This window comes from Rhincodon typus, chromosome 8, assembly GCF_021869965.1.
Source record: "Rhincodon typus isolate 14 chromosome 8, sRhiTyp1.1, whole genome shotgun sequence".
NCBI classification, from domain to species: Eukaryota; Metazoa; Chordata; class Chondrichthyes; order Orectolobiformes; family Rhincodontidae; genus Rhincodon; species Rhincodon typus.
This window is the reverse complement of record NC_063339.1, coordinates 88,151,939-88,166,008: the sequence shown is the minus strand read 5'-3', so window position 1 is coordinate 88,166,008 and position 14,070 is coordinate 88,151,939. Positions and strand designations below refer to the sequence as shown.

General features: G+C 44.3%; 1 protein-coding gene across 2 annotated transcripts; it reads right to left on the bottom strand.

Annotated features, from left to right (window-relative positions):
- Positions 1-222: 222 nt before the first annotated feature.
- Positions 223-14,064, bottom strand: LOC109936006 (zinc finger protein 239-like). 2 transcript variants are annotated; one of them, XM_048599910.1, is made up of 3 exons: positions 12,515-14,064; positions 9,600-9,697; positions 223-1,121 (listed from the first exon to the last, which is right to left on the bottom strand). In XM_048599910.1, exon 3 carries the CDS (start codon positions 1,009-1,011, stop codon positions 307-309), a length of 705 nt encoding a protein of 234 aa, XP_048455867.1. In that variant the 5' UTR covers positions 1,012-1,121; positions 9,600-9,697; positions 12,515-14,064; the 3' UTR covers positions 223-306. The 2 variants fall into 2 exon arrangements, with proteins under 2 accessions (XP_048455867.1, XP_048455868.1); XM_048599911.1 differs by lacking the exon at positions 12,515-14,064 and adding an exon at positions 11,818-11,954.
- Positions 14,065-14,070: the final 6 nt, after the last annotated feature.

Sequence of the window (14,070 nt, the reverse complement as noted above, 5' to 3'; positions counted from 1 at the left end):
GAAAGTGCTAAAGCCTTTAGGAAGTTTCAGCAGGCCATGTGTTTCCCACAAACGTGACATAATTGTCTTTTTGTCCCTTCATTAACAGTTATAACAGGCTGGAATTTATAAAGATCAGCAGAAAAAGACCCCATTGAACATAGTTGTGTCCTGGATGCGATTAACAACAAAACGAAACTCCTGCAGTCAAAAATAGCTCACTTCAAAGAGTACTAACATACATGAGAGATTTTAAAACGTGGATTTATTTCATGGTCATTCAGACGTTCTGGCAGAGAGGGAGGAACACGAGGAAGCCAGTCACTGTCAATGCTCATGAACTCGCTGGTGTTTTAGCAGGCTGGATTTCACAGTGAATCCCTTCCCACAGTCAGTGCAGGTGTACGGCCTCTCTCTTGTGTGAGATCGCTGGTAGGCAGTGAGTTGGGTTGACCACTTGAACCCAGCCCCACAGTGAGAGCACTTGAACGGTTTCTCATCACTATGAACACGTTGATGTGACATCAGGTCCCCAGACCTTTTAAAACACTTCTCACATTCTGGGCATTGAAAAGGTCTCTCCTCTGTGTGAAGTTGCTGGTGTTTAAGCAGGTTGGATTTCTGAGCAAATCCCTTCCCACACTCAGTGCAGGTATATGGCCTCTCCCCAGTGTGCGTTCGCTGGTGTACAGTGAGTTGGAATGACCGCCTGAACCCAGTCCCACAGTGGGAGCACCTGAACGGTCTCTTGTCAGTGTGAACACGTTGATGCAGCTTCAGGGCGCCAGAGCTTTTGTAGCACGTCCCACAGTCTGAGCATTTAAACAGTCTGCTATCTGTGTGAACTTGCTGGGGTTTCAGCAGGGTGGATGTTTGCGTGAATCCTTTCCCACAGTCAGAACAGACGAATGGCCTCTCCCCAGTGTGACTGTATTCATGCTGAAACAGGGCAGATGATCTGCTGAAGCCTTGTCCACACATACAACACGTGTACAGTTTCTCCCCGCTGCGAATGGTGTTTTTCCCTTCCATTTTCAAAATCAAATGATATTCGCGTTACGATAAACTGGGTGACTCCATCAGATCCTGAAGTGATGTTTGATTTCAAGTCCCCCCACTGTAAATCTTCCTCTTCCAATATCCTGTGAAATTGGTTAAAAATAGAAAAAAAACGGGATTGAGAGAGAAACCAAAAAAATCAAAAAAAGTAAGATCAGAAGATATGGAGCAGAAGTAGGTAATTCAACCCAGCAAGTATGCTTTTGCCATTCAATGAGATCAGGATTGATCTGATAATCCTCAACTCCACTTTCCTGCCTTACCCCCAACCTTTGTTTCATTTAGCGATTAAAAATCTTTTTTTTTTTAATCTCAGCCTAGAATACACTGAGCAGCCCAGCCTCTGCAGGAAGGAATTCCACAAATTCAGTAACTTGTACCCCTCCCCCAGAGAGAAGAAATTCCTCATCTCAGTCTGACATACTGTGACTCTTGACTGTGAGATTATATCCTCTGCTCTTACACACTCAAACAGGGAGGAACAATCTCTTTGAATCTATCCTGTCAAAGACCCTAAGAATCTTATATCTTTCAATGAGGTTTCCTTTCAACCACTGAGAAAATCCCCCCATGTCTGGGATCAGTCCCCTGAATATTCTATGGACTGCCTTTCTGGGTGACTAAAACTATTCATAGTATTCCAGGTGTCCTGTACAGTTTTAGCATATTCTCTATTTTCACACCCCATTCCCTTTAAAATAAAGGCCAACAGACTATTTACCTTTCTGATTACTGGCTGAACTTGTGTGCTAGCTTTTCGTCTTTCAAGCATGAGGACCCACAATTCTCGCTGTGCTGCAGCTTTCTGCACTGTTTTTTCTTCAGTTATTTAATATCCACCTCTCTTAGTCTTCCCGTAAAAGTACATAAACCTCAATTTTTCCCACATTATATTCCATCCACTGAGTTTTTGTCGACTTGCACGATCTGTCTCTATCCCTCTGTAGTCTCTAGTAGTCACTACTTGCCTCTATGTATCGTGTGTCATTAGCAAAACCTCCCAAATTAGCCACTTCCACCACTGTGAAGGACCAGGGGAGCAGGCGTATGTGTCTATCATCACCTTGAAGCACCCTCCAATTCAATCCAGAAGTAGGGAGCATAGTCTGAGAATTTTGTTTTTATTCATTCACGGGATGAGGGCATCACTGGCTAGGCAGCATTTATTGCCCATCCCTAATTGCCTAGAGGGCACTTAAGAGTCAACCATATTGCTGTGGGTCTGGAGTCACACGTAGGCCTGAACAGATCAGGATAGCAGTTTCCTTCCCTAAAGGACATTAGTGAACCAGATGGGTTTTTCCGACCATCAACTGTTAATTCCAGATATTTATTGTATTCAAATTCCATCATCTGCCATGGTAGGATTCGAACCCATGTCCCCAGGACATTATCTGGGTCTTTGGATTAACAGTCCAGCGATTGTACCACTAGGCCATCGCCTCTCCTTCCAATTAGAGCAAGACTGTTCAAGAGAGATATTAGGAATCACTTCTACACTCAAAATGTCATAGGTTGGAACTTGCTTCCAAAAATGGCAGTTGATGTTCAATCACTCAGTTGTTAGTTTTAAATCTGACATAGATAGACTTATGATCAGCACGGGTGTCCACAGACAGGTTTATGGAGTTAGGCCACAGATCAGCCATGATTTCATTCATTAGCAGAACAGGCTTGGGGAGCTGAATGGCCTACTCTTGGTCCTTTGTTCACTGATAGCTACTGGCTAAATCCCTGTTGCAAACTTCCGAACTCCAACTGCATTGCTCGCTCTGATAACTGTCTGAACCAGGTTCTTTGCAATGTTGGTGAAGTATCGGACTCGGAGATAAGCTTTCAACCACAGAGCTACATCCTCACCAATGACATTCTATCTCCCTTTCAGTGACATGGCCCAATTCCAGCACAGTCACTGCTCCATTTGCTGAAATCTCACCCAGTTCTTTGTAACCTCGAGACTAAGTGACACGAACACACTCCTGATCCACCTCGCATTTTCAATCTCCCTGTAATCTTGAGCTCATCCAACACTCTAGCTGCCCATGTGCTAATTCACACTGAGTCTTGTTCTCCTCACCCTGAGCTCACTAACCTAAAATGTCTGCTAGTTGAGAAAAAAAAACATTTTAAATTTCCTATCCTTGCTTTGAAATCCCTCCGTGATAGTGATCATTCCCATCTCTGTAGTCTCTGCCAGCCACACAATCCTTCATGATATCTGCACTTGCCCAATTCCGGCCCCTTGAGTATGCTCAATTAATCTCCCCACCAATGGCGGATGTTCTTTTCGTGCAAAATATTGAAAATCAAACTAAGAATTAATTAACTTAATGCCAGGGCCCCACTGTGGTTCATAGTTACCACATCCACTGTAAGCATTGGTTGCTTGAGGAACTCTGGCTTAGAGTCGATAAGCTGGATTCTTAGCTCCAAACACTGCCACATATCAGGGAGTGGCAACATCATTTACCTGGACCCTGTCTTTCAGGAGGCAATCACACCCCTAAGATTAACTACTTCAAATTCAGTCAATGATCAGGGGTAGGAGGGTATGACTACGAGTGAGACTAGGGGGAGGCAGGAGATGTTGAAGAAGTCTTAGCCCTAGACTTTGTGCTCCCTGTGTGGATAAGAGTGTGGGCTGTAGGGAGGATGAGCAAACTGCCCACAGTGCCATGGTACGTGGGGCCATTCAAGAGGGTGGGTAGGGATGCAGAAAAAAGAAAGAGGAATGTAGTTCTATCCGGGGTGGGAGTGGGGGGTGGGGGGTGGGGGGTGGCAGCATGTGGGTAGTGTAGTCAGAGGAAGAGACATTATTCTAGGCCAGGATCAAGAGTTCCAAAAACGGTGCTGCCTACCTTGTGCCCATGTTCAAGATACCTCAGCGGCTGCAGAGGAACTTGGGATGGGAGGTGGAAAAAAGTCAGTTGGTGTGGTCCATGTAGGTACAAATGAGGTGGGCAGAAAGATGAATGCGTACGAGCAGCCTGGGAGTAAATTAAAAAAGTAGACCAAGAAAGGAAATAATGTCTGGATTACTACCTGAGCTAGAAGCAAATTAACAAAGTCAGCAAGATTAGAGAGGTAAATGCATGGCTCAAACATTGGTGTGGGAGAAACAGGTTCCAATTCACTGGTCATTGGTGGCAGTACTGGGTAAGGACAGAGCTATTCCGATGGGACAAGTTACACCTGAATCATGCTGGGACCAGAGTCCTGGCAAATCGCATAACTAGGATCTGTGGATAGAGCTTTAAACTAATTGTAGTGGGGTGGGGGCATTCAGTTGCACGGAAAGTTATGGAAAAAGACAAAGGGGCGGGGGGTGGATGTAGCTCATGTTAAAGTTTCCAGAACAAATCATAGGACAGAAACTGTGGAAAGGATCAGGAATCTAACTTCAGGCACAGCAAGTAAGGGAACACCTATGAGAAGAGAGGCAGTCATAGCAAGACTGAGGGTGTTGTACTTAAATGCATGCAGTAAATGAAAAATGGTAAATGAGCTTGTAGTGCAGATTGAAATTGGTTGTACAATGTTGTGGGTATCACAGAGATATGGCTGCATGGGGTTGAGGGCTCAGAACTAAATATCCAAGCATACAAGTCCTATGAAAAGATGGGCAGCTGGGCAGAGGAGGTGGGGCTGCCTTGTTAGTAAGAAATGAAATTGTGTTGATAGCAAAAAGTGGCATAGGTTCAAAAGGCAAAGAATCTGTGGGGGTAGAGTCAAGGAACCACAAAGGAAAAGAGACGTTGATGGAACTCGTGAATAAGCCTCCTTGCAATTGTCAGGATGCGGGGAAGAAAACGAATCAGGAGATAGAAAAGGCATGCAAGAAAGGCACAATTGCATTAATCATGGGGGACTTCAAATGCAGGAGGACTGGGAAAATCAGATTTGCAGCAGATTTCAAATAAAGGAATTTGAGGAATGTCTATGAGATTTTTTTTGGAGCAACGTGAGGTAGATCTCACTCAGGAACAGGCAATTCTGGATTTAGTGATGTGTAATGAGGAAGATTTGATTAGGGAGTTCTAGTTGAAGAAACTCTGAGGGCAGTAACCACAATTTAACAGACCCTGCTGTTTGAGAGGGAAAAGCTGGAATCAGATGCAACTGCATTACAATTGAGTAAAGGAAACATCAAAAACATGAGGGAGGAGCTGGCCAGAGTTGACTGGAAGGATGGAGCCAAGCAGGGAAGTCAGTGAAGCAGCAATGGCAGGAGCTTCTGGGATAATTCAAGAGACACTGCAGACATTCATCCCAACGAAGAAGAAACATAGTCGGGGGAGGATGAGGCAACCACGGATGACAAGGAAAGTCAGGTAGAGAATAAAAGCAGAAGAGAAAGCATACAATGTGGTGAAGATTCGTGAAAGCCAGAGGATTGGGAAGCCTGTAAAAACCAGTAGAGGATAGTTTAAAAAGCAATAAGAGGGGATAAGATGAAATATGAGAGTAAGCTAGCTCGTACTATAAAAGATGACTGCAGGAGTTCTTAAGATATCTAAAAGATTACAGAGAGGCAAGAGTGGACATTGGACTGCTGGAAAATAAGGCTGGAGAAGCAGTATTAGTGAACAAAGAAATGGCAGAGGAACAAAACAGGTACTTTGCATCAGTTTTCACAGTGGAAGACACCAGCAGCATACCAGAACTTCCAGAAAGGGTCAACTGAGAAGGTGTTGGGGAAACTGAAACATCTGAAGGTGGAAAAATTACCAAGACCCGATGGACTACACCCCAACGTTCTGAAGGAGATTGCTGAGGAGATCGTAGAGGCATTGGTGGTGATTGTTCAACAATCATTGGAGTCACAGAGCATCCCAGATGACTGTGAAATGGCTAATTCAACACCCCCGTTTAAGAAAGGAAGGAGGCAGAGGCAGGAAACTATAGGCTGGGTAGCCTGACCTCAGTTGTTGGTAAGGTTTTAGAGTCCATTATTAAGGATGAGACTGCAGAGTACATGGAAGTGCACAGTAAAATAGGGCAGTGTCAGCACGGTTTCATCAAGGGGAGGACATGCCTGAGAAATCTGTCAGAATTCTTTGAGGAAGTAACAACCAAGTTAGACAAAGGAAAGCCAATGGACGTGATCGGTTTGGATTTCCAGAAGAGCTTTGACAAGGTACTGCACAGCAGGCTGCTAAATAAGATAAGAGCATGGTGTTAGTGGCAAGGTAGAAAATTGGCTGACTGGCTGAAGGCAGAGAATCAGGATAAAGGGGTCTTTTGCAGGATGGTAGCCAGTAACTTGATGAGATCCTCAGGGGTCAGTGTTGGGACCGCAACTATTCATGTTATGCATCAATGATCTCGACAAAGGAACTGAGGGCACTGTTGCTACATTTACAGATATCACAAAGGTAGTGGAGGGACAAGTAACGTTGAGGCAGTAGAGAGACAGCAGAAGGATTTAAACAGGCTAGGAGAATGGACAAAGAAGTGGCAGATGGAATACAATGTGGGAAAGTGTGAGGCTATGCACTTTGGTAGGAACAATAAAGGCAGACACTATTTTTGAAATTGGGAAAGGCTTCAGAAATCTGAAGAACAAAGTGACTTTGGAGTCCTAGTTTAGGTATTCTGTTAAGATTAACATACAGGTTCAGCTGCCAGATGGAAGGCTAATGTCTTTTTAAGATTTATTTCAAGGTGCCTAGAATACAAGAGCAGAGATGTACTGCTGAGGCTGTAGCAGCTCTGGTCAGACTTGTTTGGAATATTGTGACCAGTTTTGGGCCCTGTGTCAAAGGAAGGATGTGCTAGCCTTGGATGGAGTCCAGAGTAGTTCTACAAAAAATTATCCCAGGATGAAGAACTGGTCATAAAAACAGCAGTTGAGGACTCTGGGTCTGTATTCAATGGAGTTTAGAAGTATGACGGGGATATAGGAAGGATTGAAAGAGAGGTAAAACAGAAGGAGTAGTGGTGTTTTTGATGAATTAAAACATTACTGCTGTAACTGGAGAAAATATTTGTAAAAGATAATCAAGTGAAAATATATGGCTTGAAATTAGAAGTAAGACAGGAATGATCACCTTGATGGGATAGTATTATAGCACCACCACCCACCCCCACCCCACCGCCACCTCAAAGGGAAACCGAGGAACAAATATGTAGAGACATCTCAGATAGAAATAAATATAAGTTTGTAATAATAGGCGATTTAAATTTTCCAAACATTGACTGGGACGACCATCTTGTTAAAGGTTTGAATGGTGAAGAATTTGTTAAATATGTTCAAGAAAATTTCTTAATCAACATGTAAATGTTCCTATTAGAGAAGGAGCAAAACTTGACCCTCTCTTGGGTAATAAGGCAGGGCAAGTGACTGAAGTGATAGTAGGGGAACGCTTTGGGTCTCGTGATCAAAATTCTATTAGTTTTTAAAAGAGTTATGGAAAAGGATAAGCCTTCCATGAAAATTTAAGTTTTTAACTGGTGTAAGGCAAATTTTAATGTTATGAGACAAGAACTTTCAAAAGTTGATTGGAGTAGTCCGTTCACAGGTAAACGGACATCTCCTAAGTGAGAGGCTTTCAAAAGTGTGATAATAAGAGTTCAGAGCCATTATGTTCACATTAGAGTGAAAAGTAACGCTGGTATGATTAGAGAACAACAGATGAATAAAGATATTGAGGCTCTAGTCAAGAACAAAAAGAAATCATATTACATATAGACAAGCGAGTTCAATGAATTTCTTGAACAGTATAAAGAGTGTCATGGCTGTCGCAAGAGGAGATCAGGAAGTTAGAGAGGGAAGATGAGATAACCTGATCTGCCAAGACTAAAGATAATCCAAAGAAATTCTCCAAGTACATATAGAGCAAGAGAGCAACTAGAGAGGGGGCTGGACACCTTAAAGGTCAAGGGGGTCATCTTTGTGCTGAAACTCAGGAGATGGGAGAGATATTAAATGAATATTTCACGTCAGTTTTTACTGAGAAGAAAGTTAGCCCAAATGCACACCCTCCGTGTATAAGATGGGACAGTTCCTGTTGCCAAATTATTCGACCAAGGGCCAAAGAAGTGGAGACTAAGCGTTGTTTCTCATAGCTCGATTGACTTACTACTCTGTGTGGTTTCATGCTACACTTACAGTCTATATGCCACCAGGATTTGAGGGTTTGAATTATGAAGTGAGACTGGATAGGCTGGGACTCTTTTCACTGGAGAGTAGGCAGTTGAGGGTTGACTGTATGGAGGTTTATAAAATCATGATAGGTATAGATAAGGTGAATAGCGAAGGTCTTTACCCTTGGATAGGGGAGTCCAAAACTAGACATTATATTTTTAAGGTTAGAGGAGAAAGATTTAAAATGGAACCAAGCGGAAACCTTTTCAAACGGAGGGTAGTTTGCATGTGGAATAAACTGCCAGAGGAAGTGGTAGATGCAGGTACACGTACAACATTTAACAGACATCTGGGACATGTACATGAATAGGAAAGGTTGAGGGGGATATGGACCAAACGCAAGCAAGTAGGACTAATTCAGTTTGGGAAACTTGGTCGGCATGGATGAGCTGGACCGAAGGAGGCCAAAGAACTCCAGGGAATAAACACTGATATTTTGAAAATAGTATACATAATAGGAGAGGAAGTGCTGGAGGTCTTAGTAAATACATAGGTGGATAAATCTCCGGTACCTGATCCAGTGTATCCCAGGACATTGTGGGAAGTAAGGGAGGAAAGTGCTATGCTTCCAGCAGAAATATTTGAGTCATCCATAACACAGGTCAGGTGTTAGATGACTGGAGAGTGGCTAATGTTATGACTTTAAGAAGGGACGTAGGGAGAAGCTGGTGAACTACTGACCCATGAGTCTGACTTTGGTGGTGTGTACATTTTTGGAGATGATTCTAAAAGAAAGCATTTGGAGAGGCGTGATCAGGGGAGGCAGCGTGGTTTTATGTGAGGTAAATTGTGTCTCTCTAATTTGATTGAGTTTTTTGATGAACTAATAAAGAAGATTAATGTGGCCACAACAGTAGACATTGTTTACTTGGACTTTATAGTAAAGTCTTTGACAAGATTCGCATGATAGACTAATTAGTAAAGTTAGATCACACGGGTTTCAGAACGAGCTTGCAAATTGGATTCAAAATTTGCAAAGTGACAAGATACAGTGCGGTGGTGGAGTGTTGTTTTTCGGACTGGAGGCCTGTGACGAGCAGTGTTCCACGGGGATTGGTGTTGAGTCCACTTTTGTTTGTCATTTATATAAATGATTTAGATGAGAAGTTAGGAGGCACGGTTAGTAAGTTTGTGATGACACCGAAATTGGTGGTATAGGGGGCAGTGAAGAAGGTTATCTAAGATTTCAAAGAGATCAATTGGGTTTAGGGTCTGAGTAGTGGCGGATAGAGTTTAATTTGAATAAATGCTAGGTATTTCATTTTGGTAAAACAAGGGGGACAGGACTTATACAATTAAAAGTAGGGCTTTAGGTAGTGCTGTAGAACAGAGACACTTCAGGGTTCAGTTATCTAATATTTGCATTTACATCACATGTAGACAGGGTGGTTAAGAACGCATTTAGCATGCTTACCTTCATTGCTCAGATCTTTTGTGTGCAGGAGTTGGTACGTCATGTGCGATTGTCTCAGATGTTGGTGAGGCCTCTTCTGGAGTACTGCGTCCAATTCTCTGTTAAAGGAAGGATATTATTTAAGCTGGAGAGGGTTCAGAAAAGATTTATCAGGATGTTGCTGGGAATAGAGGGATTAAGTTATAAGGAGAGGCTGGATAGGCTGGGAGTTCTTTTACAGGAGCATAGGAGGTTGAAGTTGACCTAATAGAGGTTTATAACATCCTGAGGGGTGTAGATAAGGTGAATGGAAGGTTATTTCTCCCTCGGGTAGGGTATTTCAAGACTAGGGGGCATACTTTTAGGGTGAGAGGAGAAAGATTTAAAAAAGTACATGAGCAGCATCTTTTTATTTTGCACAGAGTGGTTATTGTGTGGAAATGAACTTCCAGAGGAAGTGGTGGATGCGGCTACCGTTACTCTTACAATGTTTAAAAGACATTTGGATAAGTACATGAATAAGATGTTTGCAGAGATATGGGCCAAGTGCAGGCAGGTGGGACTACTTTAGTTTAGGAACATGGTCAGCATGGACTGGTTGGACCGAGGGATCTATTCCTGTGCTGTCTGACTCAACGTGATTGAAACTTACAAAATACTGAGAGGCCTGGATAGATGGACATGGAGACGATTTTTCGACGAGCAGGAGAAACTTGAACCCGAGAGTACTGCCTTGCAGTGAAGGGATGACCCTTTAGAACTGAGATGAGGAGGAATTTCTTAAGCCAGTGGGTGGTGATTCTGTGGAACTCATTGTTGTCGAGGGTTGTGGAAGCCAAGTCAGAGTGTATTTATGACGGAGAGAAATAGATTCTTGATTGGTAAGGGGATCAACGGTTATGGGAGAAGGCAAGAGAATGGGGTTGAGAAACAGATCAGTCCCGCTCAAATAGTGGAGCAGACTCGATGGGCCGAATAGCCTCATTCAGCTCCTATATCTTGTGGTCTGTTTTTAAACATTTAAAAGTCATTTGGACGAATACATGGATAGGAAATGTTTGGAAGGATATGGGCCAAGTGCAGGGAAATGGGGTTAGCGTGGATGGACATTTTGGTCGGCATGGACCTGTTTGGGCCGCAGGGCCCGTCTCCGTGTGGTAGGACTCTATGACTCAAAAACCCAAAAGGAGCACAGGCCATCCTCGACTGAGTACTGTTGAATGGCCAGACGTGGGTTACCTCAATTGGCTAGCTGGCTGGTTTGCGATGCAGAGTGACGCCAACAGCATGTACTCAATGCCTTAACTGGCTGAGGTCACCATGAAGGTCCTGCCATCTTAACCTTGACCTTTGCCCTCAAGTGACCCTCAGGTTAAAGCACCATTTGTTCTCTCTTTCTCATAAGTGAGAGAGAAGTCTTATGGTCTTCTGGGACTATGGCAACTTTTAATGGAGACATTGGAGACGGAGGAGAGAGGGAGATCAGGAACCGGGAGCCCTGCCCACTCACATGAACATCAACACGCTAACCGCACCTGCGCATCATCACCGCTCGCAGAACCCAAATGCGGGCAGTGGTAATGCACAGGCGCAGTTAGCGTGTTGATGTTCACGTGAGTGGGTGGGGCCTCCGCTTCCTGATCTCCCTCTCGCCTTCCCCCGCTCCTCTCTCCTCCGTCCCCAATCAGCTCCTAAGTCTCCAGTTGTGTTTGATTATTCCCGGTCGGTGGGTTTACTGCGGCAAAAGTGCAGTATGAAGCTGGATGTGATAAAAAGCAGCAACACCACCAGAATCCGACTCCTGAAAACCCCTGTAAACCCACAGGTGTCTTAGCAGTTGGATGCCTGACTGAATCTTTTCTGGACTGTGTTAGAACCCGCTGATTTTCTTGTCTGAAACATTTTTGCTTCGAATCGGAGAGCTGAACAGTGACCTCTGGGCTGTGGGCAGCAGCTTGTGTTAAAAAGAATAAAGCTGTCGTTTGTTTGTGTGGCAAGACCTGGAAGTTAATTGCAGGCTGGTTCTTGATCAGAAACTCTGTCCACACTTTGGGTCGAGGCCCGAAACGTCAGCTTTCCTGCTCCTTTGATACTGCCTGGCCTGCTGTGTTCATCCAGCTCTACCCCTTGTTATCTCTGGTGACCGTTTCGAGCGGCCTTGTTTCTGGGAAGAAGCCGAGGGTCTCGGCGACTTATATCGCGGCACCAAAAAACCCATGTGTGGGGCTTGAGACCTAACCTGGGCAACCATGAATCCTTTTTTTCCAGACAATGCGCTGAAAGTTGGTCTTCCCTTTAAACTTCACTTATCGCCTCTGAATGTAATAGGCAAACGTTTCTGTTCGACTATCGCTCGCGGCGCGCATGCTCAGTCACAATTCACTATACGCATGCTCCAACACCCACCGCCTGATTGATAAAATTGTCTAAACAATAACAAGAAAGGGGCGGGGTTAGCCGGGCGCCGACGCTCACGATCCTCCAATTAGAGGACGAGGGCGGGGCAGGCGCTCTGACCAGGGAATGGACGCAAACACAAACCAGCGTTGCTGGAAAAGCTCAGCCGGTCTGGCAGCATCTGTGAAGAAAAAAATCAGAGTTAATGTTTCGGGTCCGGTGACCATTCCTTAGAACTGAATGGCCGCGGGCTTGCCCTCCAAACTCCATGGGAGGGAGGGAGTGAGTGAGGGGAGGGAGGGAGTGAGTGAGGGGCGGGGCTAGTGGGAGGGTCGGTGGAGCCCGAATATTATTTCAGATTGACGTTTTATTGTCATATGTTCTCAGGTACAGGTTACAGCAGACAGTGAGAAGTGGACACAGTGGTATCTTAAGTACCCAGGCACAAACTCTTAGCTACAGAAGTTGAAAAGTAAAGAAATAACAAAATCTCCAGCACAACAGTCTTCTCAGCATAAAAGTAAAAAAAACAGAAATACCTGCAAAGTTCAAAAGTCATACACTACAATCCTTCCTTCAGACATGGGCCTGCAGACAGTTCAAGATGGGCTTCCCCAAGAGAGCATGCTTTCCCCTTCACTGGGCACACCAGGCCTCGCTGCCGCTCAAATGGCCTTGACTGTGACCAACACTGCAGCCATCCTTTGCTGCCACTATTGCCATCCAGCCCATTTTGGGCTCCAATCCACTACCATGATCCGTTGCTGCGTCAGGCAGCTTGCAGCAGAGTCCAGCTCTGGCACCGCTCTGGACATTGATGAGGCCATGATGTTGCTGATCGCGACCTGTTCCTTGTGGCCAACCTTTAATACTGCCATCTGCACGACCGAGCTCCAAGGATTCACAAGAAAAAAAAAAGAAAAGAAAAAAGAAAAGTGGTCGGACAGGACAAGGTTTGGTGAGGAGCCCTTCTCAGCCACACATGATGTAGGATTGTGCCCTGGACAGATGGGAGAATTGTTTTCTGTCCACTCTTTTTTACAGCACATTCAATGGGAAGCATTTCCAGATCATCAATTCCAACCAGATATCATAGCAAGAGCTAACAGAGTCCTTCTATTTATAAACACCTCACTATCATTGACCTTCCACCGTGTACAATATAAGTTTGTTTATTGTGTCTCTGTGAAAATGTTTCTGAGTTCAGCATGACGGGAAAAGCTCCAAGAAATTTGAAATTGTGTACAGAGCAGCCCTGGAGGATTTCTCTGGGTACCATAGCTGAGGAAGCAGAGACTGGACCTTCCTGGGGTCACAGCGCAGATTTATGATTCCTGGACTCAAGAGTTATATTATGAGCAGAAGTTGCAGAAATCAGTCTTAGATTGATTATGGCACAGAGAAGTAATTTTGCCTATTGCATCAATGCTCTAATTCTCTTCTCCCTCCCCAAAGCCTTGCAAGTTTATTTCCCTTAAATGCTTATCTAATTACCTTTTTAAAGTAATTGATTATCTTCATTTCCATTTGTTAGCAGGAGAGGACTGAGTAGAACTACTGATTCTGGGGAAAAAGAAGGAGCTTCATTCTTCCTGTATCTGTTGTTGCTGAAACAGTTCAGTTGGGAACATATTAGCCTGAAGATATTAAGGCTCCTCATTCAATTTCAAGTTTCACTAGGCAATTTTGGGCAGCACGTAAGCCCAGTAGTTAGCACTGCTGCCTCACAGTGCCAGGACTGCAGCTTTGATTGTTTGTGTGGGGTTTGCATGTTCTGCCCATGACTGTGTGGGTTTCTTTGGGTGAGCGGTTTTTCTCTCATGCTCCAAAGATGGGCAGGTTAGGTGGATTGCCCATGCTAAAAATTGCCTGATTGTGTCCAGGCATGTGCAGGTTGGGTGGATTAGCCATGGTAAGAAAACCTATGCGGGGTTATGGGGATGGAGTGGGGGAAGAGTCTACATGACATGCTGTTCGGAGGGTCAGTGCTTCTTTCTGCACTGGAGGGATTCTTTGATTTTATTTCCTGCCCATGTTGGAGATGGTTGGGCCTAATTCACTACCGAACCTTTTACAACTTACATAAGTCACTTAG